Raw genomic sequence first — 12,632 nt, 5'->3', positions numbered from 1 at the left:
GAGTCACTTCTGGATTTTGTGGATGTGTTCTCTGAGAAGGGTTGTTCAGAGTTGCCACCACATCGCTCGTATGACTGTACTATCAGGTTTAAACCAGGGGCCAAATTGCCTAAAGCAAGGATGTTTAAGGGTATGTTTCCACGTTCAGGAAACGCTGCGTTTTTGACGCTGCGTTTTTCCGCAGCGTCAAAAACGCAGCGTCCAGATATTACAGCATAGTGGATGGGATTTCATGAAATCCAGACTCCACTATGCGTTAAAAAACGCATGCGGTTTTGCCGCGAAAACGCATGCGTGGTGCGTTTTTTCGAAACGCAGCATGTTGCTACTATGAGCAAAACACGCAGGTACACCGCAGGTGACCTGCCAGTGACCTCAGGTGCAGTTTTGGTCAGGATTTTACCTGCATAAAATCCTGATCAAAGCCTGAAGCAAAACTGAATGTGGAAACATACCCTAACATCTCCGGTCTGGAGAGACAAGCGCTAAAGGATTACATTGCTGAAAGTTTGAGCAAAGGGCACATCAGGCCTTCATCCTCACCAGTGGCAGCAGGGTTCTTCTTCGTTAAGAAGAAAGATGGTGGATTACGGCCGTGTCTGCATTTCAGGGAGTTAAACCAGATTACGGTTCGTGATCCACACCCTATGCCATTGATACCGGATTTGTTCAACCAGGTGGCAGGTGCTAAGTGGTTTACCAAGCTTGACCTCAGGGGGGCGTACAACCTTATAAGAGTCCGTCAAGGTGATGAGTGGAAGACGGCTTTTAATACCCCTGAGGGTCATTTTGAAAATTTGGTGATGCCATTTGGGTTGACAAACGCACCTGCAGTGTTTCAACATTTCATAAATGATGTGTTCTCACATGTTTTGGGGAAATTCGTTATTGTGTACTTAGATGACATCCTCATATATTCTTGCGACCGTGATACTCATTTAGATCATGTCAGGCAGGTGGTACAGCTTCACAGAGAGAATAAGCTATATGCAAAACTGGAGAAATGTGTATTTTCGGTACAGGAGTTGCCTTTCTTGGGCTATATTGTGTCTGCTTCTGGTTTTAAAATGGACGCTGCTAAGGTGCAAGCGGTGTTGCATTGGGAACGGCCTGATAACCTAAAAGCACTTCAGCGGTTCCTTGGGTTTTCTAACTACTATAGGAAGTTTATCAAGGATTTTTCTATCATTGCTAAACCGCTAACTGACATGACTAAAAAGGGTACCAATTTCTCCGTTTGGCCTGAGGCTGCTGTGTGCGCATTTGAATCTCTTAAGAACAGGTTTGTTTCGGCTCCCATTCTTGTGCAGCCAGATGTATCGAAACCTTTTGTTGTAGAAGTCGATGCGTCTGAGGTTGGTGTGGGGGTGGTGCTGTCACAAGGCTCATCCTTGAGCGGTTTGCGTCCATGCGCCTATTTTTCCAAGAAACTGTCGCCCGGCGAACGTAACTAGGATATCGGCAACAGAGAATTGTTGGCAATCAAATTGGCCTTTGAGGAATGGCGACACTTCTTGGAGGGGTCGGTTCATCAGGTTACTGTTATTATCGACCATAAGAATTTGCTTTATTTGGAGTCTGCCAAGCGTCTGTCTCCCAGGCAGGCTCGCTGGGCATTATTTTTCACGGGGTTCAACTTTGTTGTCACTTACAGACCTGGTTCTAAAAACACTAAGGCGGATGGTCTGTCCAGGTGTTTTCCTGGGGGAGAGCCTCAGGAAGATCCAGTACCCATCCTCCAAAAAGGTGTTGTGGTTTCGGCTCTCACCACCGAGGTTGAGGCTGAGATTGCTGAGGCCCAGGAGGAGGTACCATCTGAGCTTCCCATCAACAAAACATTTGTACCGCTTCATCTCTGCTTAAAGGTTTTGGCGGAGCATCATGATGCTGTCCTGGCTGGCCATCCAGGGGTTAAGGGTACCTTGGATTGGTGTCACGTCGGTTTTGGTGGCCCAAGATCCGACAGGACGTGGTCTCATACGTGTCAGCTTGCACCACGTGCGCTAGGACTAAGATGCCCCGCTCCCGTCCTGTTGGCACACTACTTCCTCTCGAGGTACCTAGTAAGCCATGGATGGAAATCTCCATGGATTTTATCACTGACTTGCCCTCCTCAGCTGGGAACACGGTCATCTTGGTGATTGTTGATCGGTTCTCAAAAATGTTGCACTTTGTGTCTTTGCCTTCATTGCCTAACGCTGAGACTCTGGCTCAGGTATTTGTGCAGGAGGTGGTCAGACTTCATGGGGTTCCGTCTGACATAGGGGGTCTCAGTTTGTGTTAAAATTTTGGAAAGCATTTTGTTCACGGCTGGGGATCAAGTTGTCTCATTCTTCGGCATTTCATCCTCAGTCAAATGGTCAGACCGAGCGTATGAACCAAAATTTGGAACAGTACTTACGCTGCTTTGTTTCGGATAACCAGGAGGAGTGGTCGAAGTTTCTTCCTTTGGCTGAGTTTGCCATCAATAATCACCGCCAGGAGTCATCTGGGGAGTCTCCGTTTTTTTGTGTTTACGGGCTTCATCCTCAATTTTGTACTTTGACTCAGGGGGGCTCTTCCGGCGTCCCGGAGGAAGACCAGTTGGGAGCATAATTATCATCAGTCTGGAGGAGAGTTAAACAGCGCCTGTTGAGTGTGGGTGCTAGGTACAAACGTGTGGCTGACAGTAGGTGTGTGCCAGGTCCGGACCTGAGTGTGGATGACTGGGTGTGGTTATCCACAAAAAACATAAGACTCAAAATACCATCCCTTAAATTGGGTCCACGGTTTATTGGTCCATTTAGGGTCACCGCTGTCATTAACACAGTAGCGTACCGGTTGGAGCTTCCTATGGTGTATAAAATACACAACGTGTTCCACAGATCGTTGTTAAAGAAGGTGGTGGGTCTTGTGGACGCGACACCAATGCCTTCTCCAGTCTTGGTGGATGGTAATTTGGAATTTGAAGTCTCCAAGGTGATTGACTCTCGTGTAATACGCCGCACTTTACAGTACTTGGTACACTGTCGTGGTTACGGGCCTGAGGAGAGGTCCTGGGTACCAGCCTCGGACGTTCATGCGGATCAGCTGGTCAGGTTTTTTCATCGCCGCCATCCGGACAAGCTGGGTCCTATAAGCCGTGAGGGCCCTGGGGTCCCTCGTAGAAGGCGGGGTACTGTCATGTCGGACGCTGTTCAGACCAGGTCGTTCGACAGACAGCGGTAATTCCGCTTTTGTCCACTATGCGCTCATTGGCGTCGGCTAGATTTTATCTAGCTGGTCCGGGGTTAATTTACCTGGTGCTCGGATTGGAAGCTGGGCCATGCCCACTGCCTTTACATAGTTCTCCTGAACATTGGGCGTCGCCGATTATAGCTTCTGTCTTGTGCGTGGTTATCTCGGTCTGGAGTGGTGAGCTAGTAGTTGGAGTATCATTGCTGGTGGTGTATTTCCCTTTGTCTTATTTTCTCCTTCCCATATTTGTATTTGTTTTGCCCTTTGCACTTATAGTGTATTCCTGAGTGACTGCGGCGTGGTGCTTATTTTTCCGTTATCCTTGTCTGTGCTAACTGTGGGTATTGGAGTGTGGTCTCTTCACTGGGTGGTGGGTTGTGGTTTCAGCCTAGGGTTGAAACAGGAGATAGGGCGAGGGTGGAGGCCCAGACATACACACCATCAGTGTAAACTCTGGGAGAGGGTCAGTCGGGGTTTCCCTAGTCTGAGGGAAATCGCAGGGGCCCCGGTTATTAGCTCTTTCCTACCTAGCTCTCCCGTGACAGGTACAGACCACAGGGTAGGCAGAGTCCAGCCGGTCCGAAGGCAAATCCAGAGTCCCCTTTTCCAGGTGGAAATCAGTAGCCTTCCTACTAGCGCCTGTGTGTTGTAGTACTTCCCTGCTGAGCAACTCGGTAAGGTCCTCACAACTTTCGTGGATGTTTTAGATGTCTTCCTCTCTGTCCCCCAGATGGTATGGATAGGACAAACCCGTATGACTGATGGCCTGAGGCTTGTTTATAGGGACCCTAGAGACGCCCCGACCCCCACAATTTGCCACCGTGTCTTTTTAGGTATTAAGGTCGGGCAGCCAACTTGGAATTGACTGTCATGCCGGGCTCTGAAGTAAAGCGTAGAGTCAATTACTCCCTCAGTGTTCCGGCCACCGGCTACGCGCCTCAGAAGGAGGCAGCCTTTACAGGGCAGAACTCCTCCCGGTGTTTTCTCCTAGTGCTGTGATTTCTTTCTCACCCTCTACAACACAGTTCTCTTCGTGTCCTTTCTTAGGATGCTGCCGCACGTGGGGCAGGCGCAGCTCCGTAGCTTTCTATCTCGCTAGGCCTCTGTCAGGATCCCACCCCTGACAGGGACCCTCTGTCTGCAGCCCAGATGTTCCTCCTTCTCCCCCTGTCTGCCTGACAGGTACTCACTGGGTCAAACCCAGACAGCGTCTGACTAACTTTCTATCCAAACCACCAGTTTTACCCTTCTGTGAGGAGTGCCCTACTAGATAGGAGCATGGCTCCCCCTGGTGGATTGGAGTGTGAAGTGTAGTGTATGTTTTGTGATACCTGGAAGGATGAACTCCTTTATTACCTTCAGACGTAATATCACTCCCCCTGGTGGAAGAATGACATTACTGCAGCAACCAGGACTCTGGGGTGCTGCACAGGTCTCTGCCAGGGGCCCCATCCTCTCCAGTAGGGTTGAGCGACTTTTATTTTTATAGGATCGGGTCGGGTTTCACAAAACCCAACTTTCTCAAAAGTCGGGTCGAGTGAAATCGGCCGATCCTATAAAAAAGTCGGGGTCGGCCGAAACACGAAACCCAATGCAGTGCAATGAGATACTATGGTTCCCAGGGTCTGAAGGAGAGGAAACTCTCCTTCAGGCCCTGGGATCCATATTAATGTGTAAAATAAAGAATCAAAATAAAAAATATTGATATACTCACCCTCGGACGCGCCCTGGTACTAACCGGCAGTCTTCCTTCCTAAGAATGAGCGCGTGAATGACCTGCGGTGACGTCGCGGCTTGTGATTGGTCGCGTGAGTGGTCACATGGGCGGTCACGCGACCAATCACAAGCCGCGACGTCATCTAAGGTCCTTCACGCGCTCATTCTTAGGAAGGAAGGCTGCCGGAAAGAAGCAGGGCGCGTCCGAGGGTGAGTATATACCTAATAGGAATATACTCACCCTCGGCTTCTTTCCGGCAGCCTTCCTTCCTAAGAATGAGCGCGTAAAGGACCTTAGATGACGTCGCGGCTTGTGATTGGTTGCGTGACCGCCCATGTGACCGCTCACGTGACCAATCACAAGCCGCGACGTCACCGCAGGTCATTCACGCGCTCATTCTTAGGAAGGAAGGCTGCCGGTTAGTACCAGGGCGCGTCCGAGGGTGAGTATATCAATATTTTTTATTTTGATTCTTTATTTTACACTTAAATATGGATTCCGATACCGATTCCCGATATCGCAAACATATCGGAACTCGGTATCGGAATTCCGATACCAGATTCAGAAGATCGCCGACTTCATGGCCGACCCCACACAGGGGTCGGGTCGGGTTTCATGAAACCCGACTTTGCCAAAAGTCGGCGACTTCTGAAAATGGCCGAACCGTTTCGCTCAACCCTACTCTCCAGGATACAGTGTATGTTCCTGTAGGTCTCTGCCAGGGGCCCCATACTCTCCAGGATACAGTGTATGTTCCTGTAGGTCTCTGTCAGGGGACCCATCCTCTCCAGGATACAGTCTATGTCCCTGCAGGTCGCTGCCAGGGGCGCCATCCTCCCCAGAATACAGTCTATGTCCCTGTAGGTCTCTGCCAGGGGCCCCATCCTCCCCAGGATACAGTCTATGTCCCTGTAGGTCTCTCCCAGGGGCCCCATCCTCCCCAGGATACAGTCTATGTCCCTGTAGGTCTCTGCCAGGGGCACCATCCTCCCCAGGATACAGTCTTTGTTCCTGTAGGTCTCTCCCAGGGGCCCCATCCTCCCCAGGATACAGTCTATGTCCCTGTAGGTCTCTGCCAGGGGCACCATCCTCCCCAGGATACAGTCTTTGTTCCTGTAGGTCTCTCCCAGGGGCCCGATCCTCCCCAGGATTCAGTCTATGTCCCTGTAGGTCTCTGCTAGAGGCCCCATCCTCCCCAGGATACAGTCTATGTCCCTGTAGGTCACTGTCAGGGGCCCCATCCTCTCCAGGATACAGTCTATGTCCCTGTAGATCTCTGCCAGGGGGCCCATCCTCTCCAGGATACAGTCTATGTCCCTATAGGTCACTGCCAGGGGCCCCATCCTCTCCAAGATACAGTCTATGTCCCTGTAGGTCACTGCCAGGGGCCCCATCCTCCCCAGGATAAAGTCTATGTCCCTGCAGGTATCTGCCAGGGGCCCCATCCTCCCCAGGATACAGTCTATGTCCCTGTAGGTCTCTGCCAGGGGCCCCATCCTCTCCAGGATACAGTCTAGGTCCCTGTAGTTCTCTGCAAGGGGCCCCATCCTCCCCAGGATACAGTCTATGTCTCTGCTGGTCTCTGCCAGGGGGCCCATCCTCCCCACGATACAGTCTAGGTCCCTGTAGGTCTCTGCCAGGGGCCCCATCCTCTCCAGGATACAGACTATGTCCCTGTAGGTCTCTGCCAGGGGCCCCATCCTCCCCAGGATACAGGCTAGGTCCCTGTAGGTCTCTGCCAGGGGCCCCATCCTCTCCAGGATACAGACTATGTCCCTGTAGGTCTCTGCCAGGGGCCCCATCCTCCCCAGGATACAGTCTAGTTCCCTGTAGGTCGGTGCCAGGGGCCCCATCCTCCCCAGGATACAGTCTATGTCTCTGTAGGTCTCTGCCAGGGGCCTCATCCTCCCCAGGATACAGTCTATGTCCCTGTAGGTCTCTGCCAGGGGCCCCATTCTCCCCAGGATACAATCTATGTCCCTGTAGGTCTCTGCCAGGGGCCCCATCCTCCCCAGGATACAGTCTAGTTCCCTGTAGGTCTCTGCCAGGGGCCCCATCCTCTCCAGGATACAATCTATGTCCCTGTAGGTCTCTGCCAGGGGCCCCATTCTCCCCAGGATACAATCTATGTCCCTGTAGGTCTCTGCCAGGGGCCCCATCCTCCCCAGGATACAGTCTAGTTCCCTGTAGGTCTCTGCCAGGGGCCCCATCCTCTCCAGGATACAATCTATGTCCCTGTAGGTCTCTGCCAGGGGCCCCATCCTCCCCAGGATACAGTCTATGTCCCTGACCACATTGGCCGGCTTCTCACCCAGTGAGTAAAGTCTGTGATCACTCACAGTTTTCCTGTCAGGATGAGCGGCCTTTAGTATACAGATCACCTCAGTCTCCATTTGCAGCATTTGTTTGTGCTCCTGTAACTCCCCCATCTTCTTCACCAGGGCCGGTATCTCCTCCGCCAGCTGCAGCTCTGGTGCACGCACCGTCTCCCTCTCAGGTGTTGGCTTGGACAATGGCTCTGGGTGTTTGAATGCAGAAGTCTCCTTTGGTTTTACCACAGATGACTTTATAGTGTCACCGCTGGCTCCGGTCTCCACAGCACTTTTACTGCTGCCACCCACCTGCGACCTTGTGCGTCCTGATCGCGCCCTACCGGTCACCATGTCTCGCTGCTGCAGGTTTTCCTGCCATGTCTGCCTCTCCAGAGATGTCCGGCTCATCTGAGGTCAGTATTGGCGTCTGCCTCACCTTCTCTGTACCAGGCTGGGGCTGTTTACTGACAGAAATTTCCTTTGGGGAATTACTGGAACTTGGGCTTTGCTGCATTTCTTTACTGACACATTTACCTCAGGTTTCCTTCTTGTCACTGGAACTGGTGAATCTTCCATAACTTTACTCACATTCACTCTGCTTTCTTCCTTCATGAAAGCTATGAAGCTTTGGTTTGTTGTTTTACATTGCTTAATGGCGGCTCTGGGATGTGTATTCCAATTAGAAGGAACCTGGGAGCTTTCTCCCAGTGTAAGCCGAGAAGCCTGGGTCTTGCTTGGGGAGGTTCTCCTGCCCAGGGTGGCCCCTCCCCGAACTTACTTCAGACATGAGGAGAACTGCTGAGACACATCCTCACAGCTAAGGCTACGTTCACATTAGCGTTGTGCGACGCAGCGTCGGGCGCCGCTGCGTCGCCGCATGCGTCATGCACCCCTATATTTAACATGGGGGCGCATGGACATGCGTTGTGCTGCGTTTTGCGACGCATGCGTTTTTTTGGCCGCAAGCGTTGGGCGCAGAAAACGCAGCATGTTGCATTTTTTTTGCGTCCAAATTTCAGCAAAAAAGGACGCATGCGTCGCAAAACACAGCGTTTTTGCGTGCGTTTTGTTGCGTTTTTGTTTGCGTTGTGCGTTGCGTCTCCGACGCAACATCGCACAACGCAAATGTGAACGTAGCCTAAGAGGCAGTATTATAGTAGTTATATTCTTGTACATAGGGGCAGTATTATAGTAGTTATATTCTTGTACATATGGGCAGTATTATAGTAGTTATATTCTTGTACATAGGAGCAGTATTATAGTAGTTATATTCTTGTACATAGGGGACATTATTATAGTAGTTATATTCTTGTATATAGGGGCAGTATTATAGTAGTTATATTCTTGTACATAGGGGCAGTATTAAAGTAGTTATATTCTTGTACATAGGGGCAGTATTATAGTAGTTATATTCTTGTACATAGGGGCAGTATTATAGTAGTTATATTCTTGTACATAGGAGCAGTATTATAGTAGTTATATTCTTGTACATAGGGGACAGTATTATAGTAGTTATATTCTTGTATATAGGGGCAGTATTATAGTAGTTATATTCTTGTACATAGGGGGCAGTATTATAGTAGTTATATTCTTGTATATAGGGGCAGTATTATAGTAGTTATATTCTTGTACATAGGGGCAGTATTATAGTAGTTATATTCTTGTACATAGGGAGCAGTATTATAGTAGTTATATTCTTGTATATAGGGGCAGTATTATAGTAGTTATATTCTTGTACATAGGGGCAGTATTATAGTAGTTATATTCTTGTACATAGGGAGCAGTATTATAGTAGTTATATTCTTGTACATAGGGGCAGTATTATAGTAGTTATATTCTTGTATATAGGGGCAGTATTATAGTAGTTATATTCTTGTACATAGGGACAGTATTATAGTAGTTATATTCTTGTATATAGGGGGCAGTATTATAGTAGTTATATTCTTGTACATAGGGGGCAGTATTATAGTAGTTATATTCTTGTATATAGGGGGCAGTATTATAGTAGTTATATTCTTGTACATTGGGGCAGTATTATAGTAGTTATATTCTTGTACATAGGGGGCAGTATTATAGTAGTTATATTCTTGTATATAGGGGCAATATTATAGTAGTTATATTCTTGTACATAGGGAGCAGTATTATAGTAGTTATATTCTTGTACATAGGAGCAGTATTATAGTAGTTATATTCTTGTATATAGGGGCAGTATTATAGTAGTTATATTCTTGTACATAGGGGCATTATTATAGTAGTTCTATTCTTGTACATAGGGGCATTATTATAGTAGTTCTATTCTTGTACATAGGAGCAGTATTATAGTAGTTATATTCTTGTACATAAGGGCAGTATTATAGTAGTTAAATTCTTGTACATAGGAGCAGTATTATAGTAGGTATATTCTTGTACACAGGAGCAGTATTATTGTAGTTATATTCTTGTACATAGGGGCAGTATTATAGTAGTTCTATCCTTGTACATAGGAGCAGTATTATAGTAGTTATATTCTTGTACATAGGGGCAGTACTATAGTAGTTATATTCTTGTACATAGGGGCAGTATTATAGTAGTTCTATTCTTGTACATAGGAGCAGTATTATAGTAGTTATATTCTTGTACATAGGGGCAGTATTATAGTTCTATTCTTGTACATAGGAGCAGTATTATAGTAGTTATATTCTTGTACATAGGAGCAGTATTATAGTAGTTATATCCTTGTACATAGGAGCAGTATTATAGTAGTTATATTCTTGTACATAGGGGCAGTATGATAGTAGTTCTATTCTTGTACATAGGGAGCAGTATTATAGTAGTTATATTCTTGTACATAGGGGCAGTATGATAGTAGTTAAATTCTTGTACATAGGGGCAGTATTATAGTAGTTATATTCTTGTACATAGGAACAGTATTATAGTAGCTATATTCTTGTACATAGGGGCATTATTGTAGTAGTTATATTCTTGTACATAGGGGCAGTATTATAGTAGTTATATTGTTGTACATAGGAGTATTATAGTAGTTATATTCTTGTACATAGGAGCAGTATTATAGTAGTTATATTCTTGTACATAGGGAGCAGAATTATAGTACTTATATTCTTGTACATAGGAGCAGTATTATAGTAGTTATATTCTTGTATATAGGGAGCAGAATTATAGTACTTATATTCTTGTACATAGGAGCAGTATTATAGTAGTTATATTCTTGTACATAGGGAGCAGTATTATAGTAGTTATATTTTTGTACATGGGGCATTATTATAGTAGTTATATTCTTATACATAGGAGCAGTATTATAGTAGTTATATTCTTGTACATAGGGGCAGTATTATAGTAGTTATATCCTTGTACATAGGGGCAGTATTATAGTAGTTATATTCTTGTATATAGGGAGCAGTATTATAGTAGTTATATTCCTGTACATAGGAGCAGTATTATAGTAGTTATATCCTTGTACATAGAGGCAGTATTATAGTAGTTATATTCTTGTATATAGGGAGCAGTATTATAGTAGTTATATTCCTGTACATAGGAGCAGTATTATAGTAGTTATATCCTTGTACATAGGGGCAGTATTATAGTAGTTATATTCTTGTACATAGGGGCAGTAATATAGTAGTTATATTCTTGTATATAGGGGGTAGTATTATAGTGGTTGTATTCTTGTTCATAGGGGGCAGTATTATTGCAATAATATTATTATATTTGCCTTTTTTCTTGGACCTCATCACATGTAATAAAACAATGTTCTTGTTCTTACCAGCCCTCTACTCTGCTGGACCCCAGTACACTGAATCCGACCAGCACGATATCATGAGATTTGCAGAACTCCAGTAATTTGCTCTGATTGAGGAATATGTGACATTCTACCTGTGTAGAGATATAATGGCTCATTACTATATATAAGGCTGTGTGCACACGTTGCTGATTTTTTGCATTTTTTTTGCGTTTTTTCACGATAAAAACGCTATTAAACCGCAAAAAAAAGCATACAATATGCATCCCATCATTTAGAATGAATTCTGCATGTTTTGTGCACATGATGCGTTTTTTTCCGAGAAAAAAACGCATCGCGGTAAAAAACGCAGCATGTTCATTAATTTTGCTGGGTTTTTTGCGGATTTCCCACTATAAAATGCATTGGGAAATGTCCGGAAAAAAAACGCACCAAAAACGCTTCAAAAATGCGTCAAAACCGCGGCAAAAAACGCATTCAGATTTCTTGCAGATTTCTTGCAGAAAATTTCAGTTTTTTCTCAGGAATTTTCTGCAAGAAATCCTGAACGTGTGCACATAGCTTAATAGTGTGGATAAGATGCAATAATTTAAAGAATGTTTCACTCTAAACAACATGTTACAACTTGGCTCCACAACTGTCTATGGGTTATATATATATATATATATATATATATATATACCACACACAACCTATAGGGAAGAATGTCTCTGGGTTTTTTTTTAATTACAAGTTTTTCTAATTTCTTAGGATATTTATGTGTGATAGATCCTTACTGGTCGGTGATATGTACCTGGTTACACACTGGTTTGTACTTGAGTCCTGGCATGTTGAGAATCAGCTCCAGTTGCCGGTGGTTAAAATTGGAGACTCCGATGGATCGGACGAGGCCGGCGTCTCTGCACGCTTCCATAGCCTAGAGGTTATGGTAAGATAATCAGGGAGCTACTCAATCTGAGAATGGGAATCTTACCCCGCATGGAGGAGGAGAAGTCATTCTCATCGGAGTCACCCATAATCTTTCATATATTTTACCTTCCATGTTTCTCGGATATCTGTGTTGTGAAAAACCAATTTCCCATTTCCATCTGTGGGAAAGGGATCATCTCCGGGCTGGAGGGGGAAAAAAATAGATTTCACACATATAATGTCTTCTGCTCTGATCTGTGTTTGGGAGCTGCGGCCGATCCACACATATATCTACAAACCTTGAACTCCACAGGGGTGTGGATCAGGAAGAGATCCATGTAATCCAGCTGCAGATCCTTCAGAGATTTCTCCAGCCCCAGTCGGACCCTCTCAGGTGTGTGGTTATTGCCCCAAAGCTGCAGAATAAATTAAAAACCTGTAACAGCTCGTCATCGCCACCCAGTGGTCATGTTAAAGTGAAAAGAATATTTTGATTGGTCACCTTCCCAGTGTAAAATATGTCTTCCCTCTTCACAGTCCCATCCGCAATCTTTGATCTAATGGCTTGGCCGACCTGGACCTCATTCCTGTATAAAAAGGCGCAGTCGATGTGGCGGTATCCAGCGTCAATGGCGACCTTGGTGCTCTCACAAGCCTGTTCCAAAGTGTACTTAGCCTAATAAGATGCAATTTTTATAAATCTCATTGTTTCCCTGTGGGGTAAATGGAACATGGGGTGATG

The 12,632-nt window shown here is 45.9% G+C and overlaps 1 protein-coding gene across 6 annotated transcripts in view; it reads right to left on the bottom strand.

Moving 5' to 3' along the window:
- LOC143776956 (aldo-keto reductase family 1 member C1-like) overlaps window positions 1-12,632 on the bottom strand; it is a 69,786-nt gene that overhangs the window by 56,832 nt on the left and 322 nt on the right. For all 6 annotated transcript variants that reach the window (XR_013215953.1, XM_077266830.1, XM_077266835.1 and 3 more), the window contains exons 2-6: window positions 12,393-12,566; window positions 12,190-12,306; window positions 12,017-12,094; window positions 11,775-11,897; window positions 11,006-11,115 (exon numbers count right to left, since the gene is read on the bottom strand). Coding sequence is in view for 5 of the 6 variants with exons in the window: in XM_077266830.1 (XP_077122945.1) it covers window positions 11,006-11,115; window positions 11,775-11,897; window positions 12,017-12,094; window positions 12,190-12,306; window positions 12,393-12,566 (602 nt within the window). In the remaining variant the exon portion in view is untranslated. The remainder of the gene's footprint in view (window positions 1-11,005; window positions 11,116-11,774; window positions 11,898-12,016; window positions 12,095-12,189; window positions 12,307-12,392; window positions 12,567-12,632) is intronic.

Source organism: Ranitomeya variabilis, chromosome 5, assembly GCF_051348905.1.
Source record: "Ranitomeya variabilis isolate aRanVar5 chromosome 5, aRanVar5.hap1, whole genome shotgun sequence".
In the NCBI taxonomy this organism is placed as follows: Eukaryota; Metazoa; Chordata; class Amphibia; order Anura; family Dendrobatidae; genus Ranitomeya; species Ranitomeya variabilis.
Note: the sequence above shows the minus strand (reverse complement) of the source record. Positions and strands in the feature narration are given on the sequence as shown.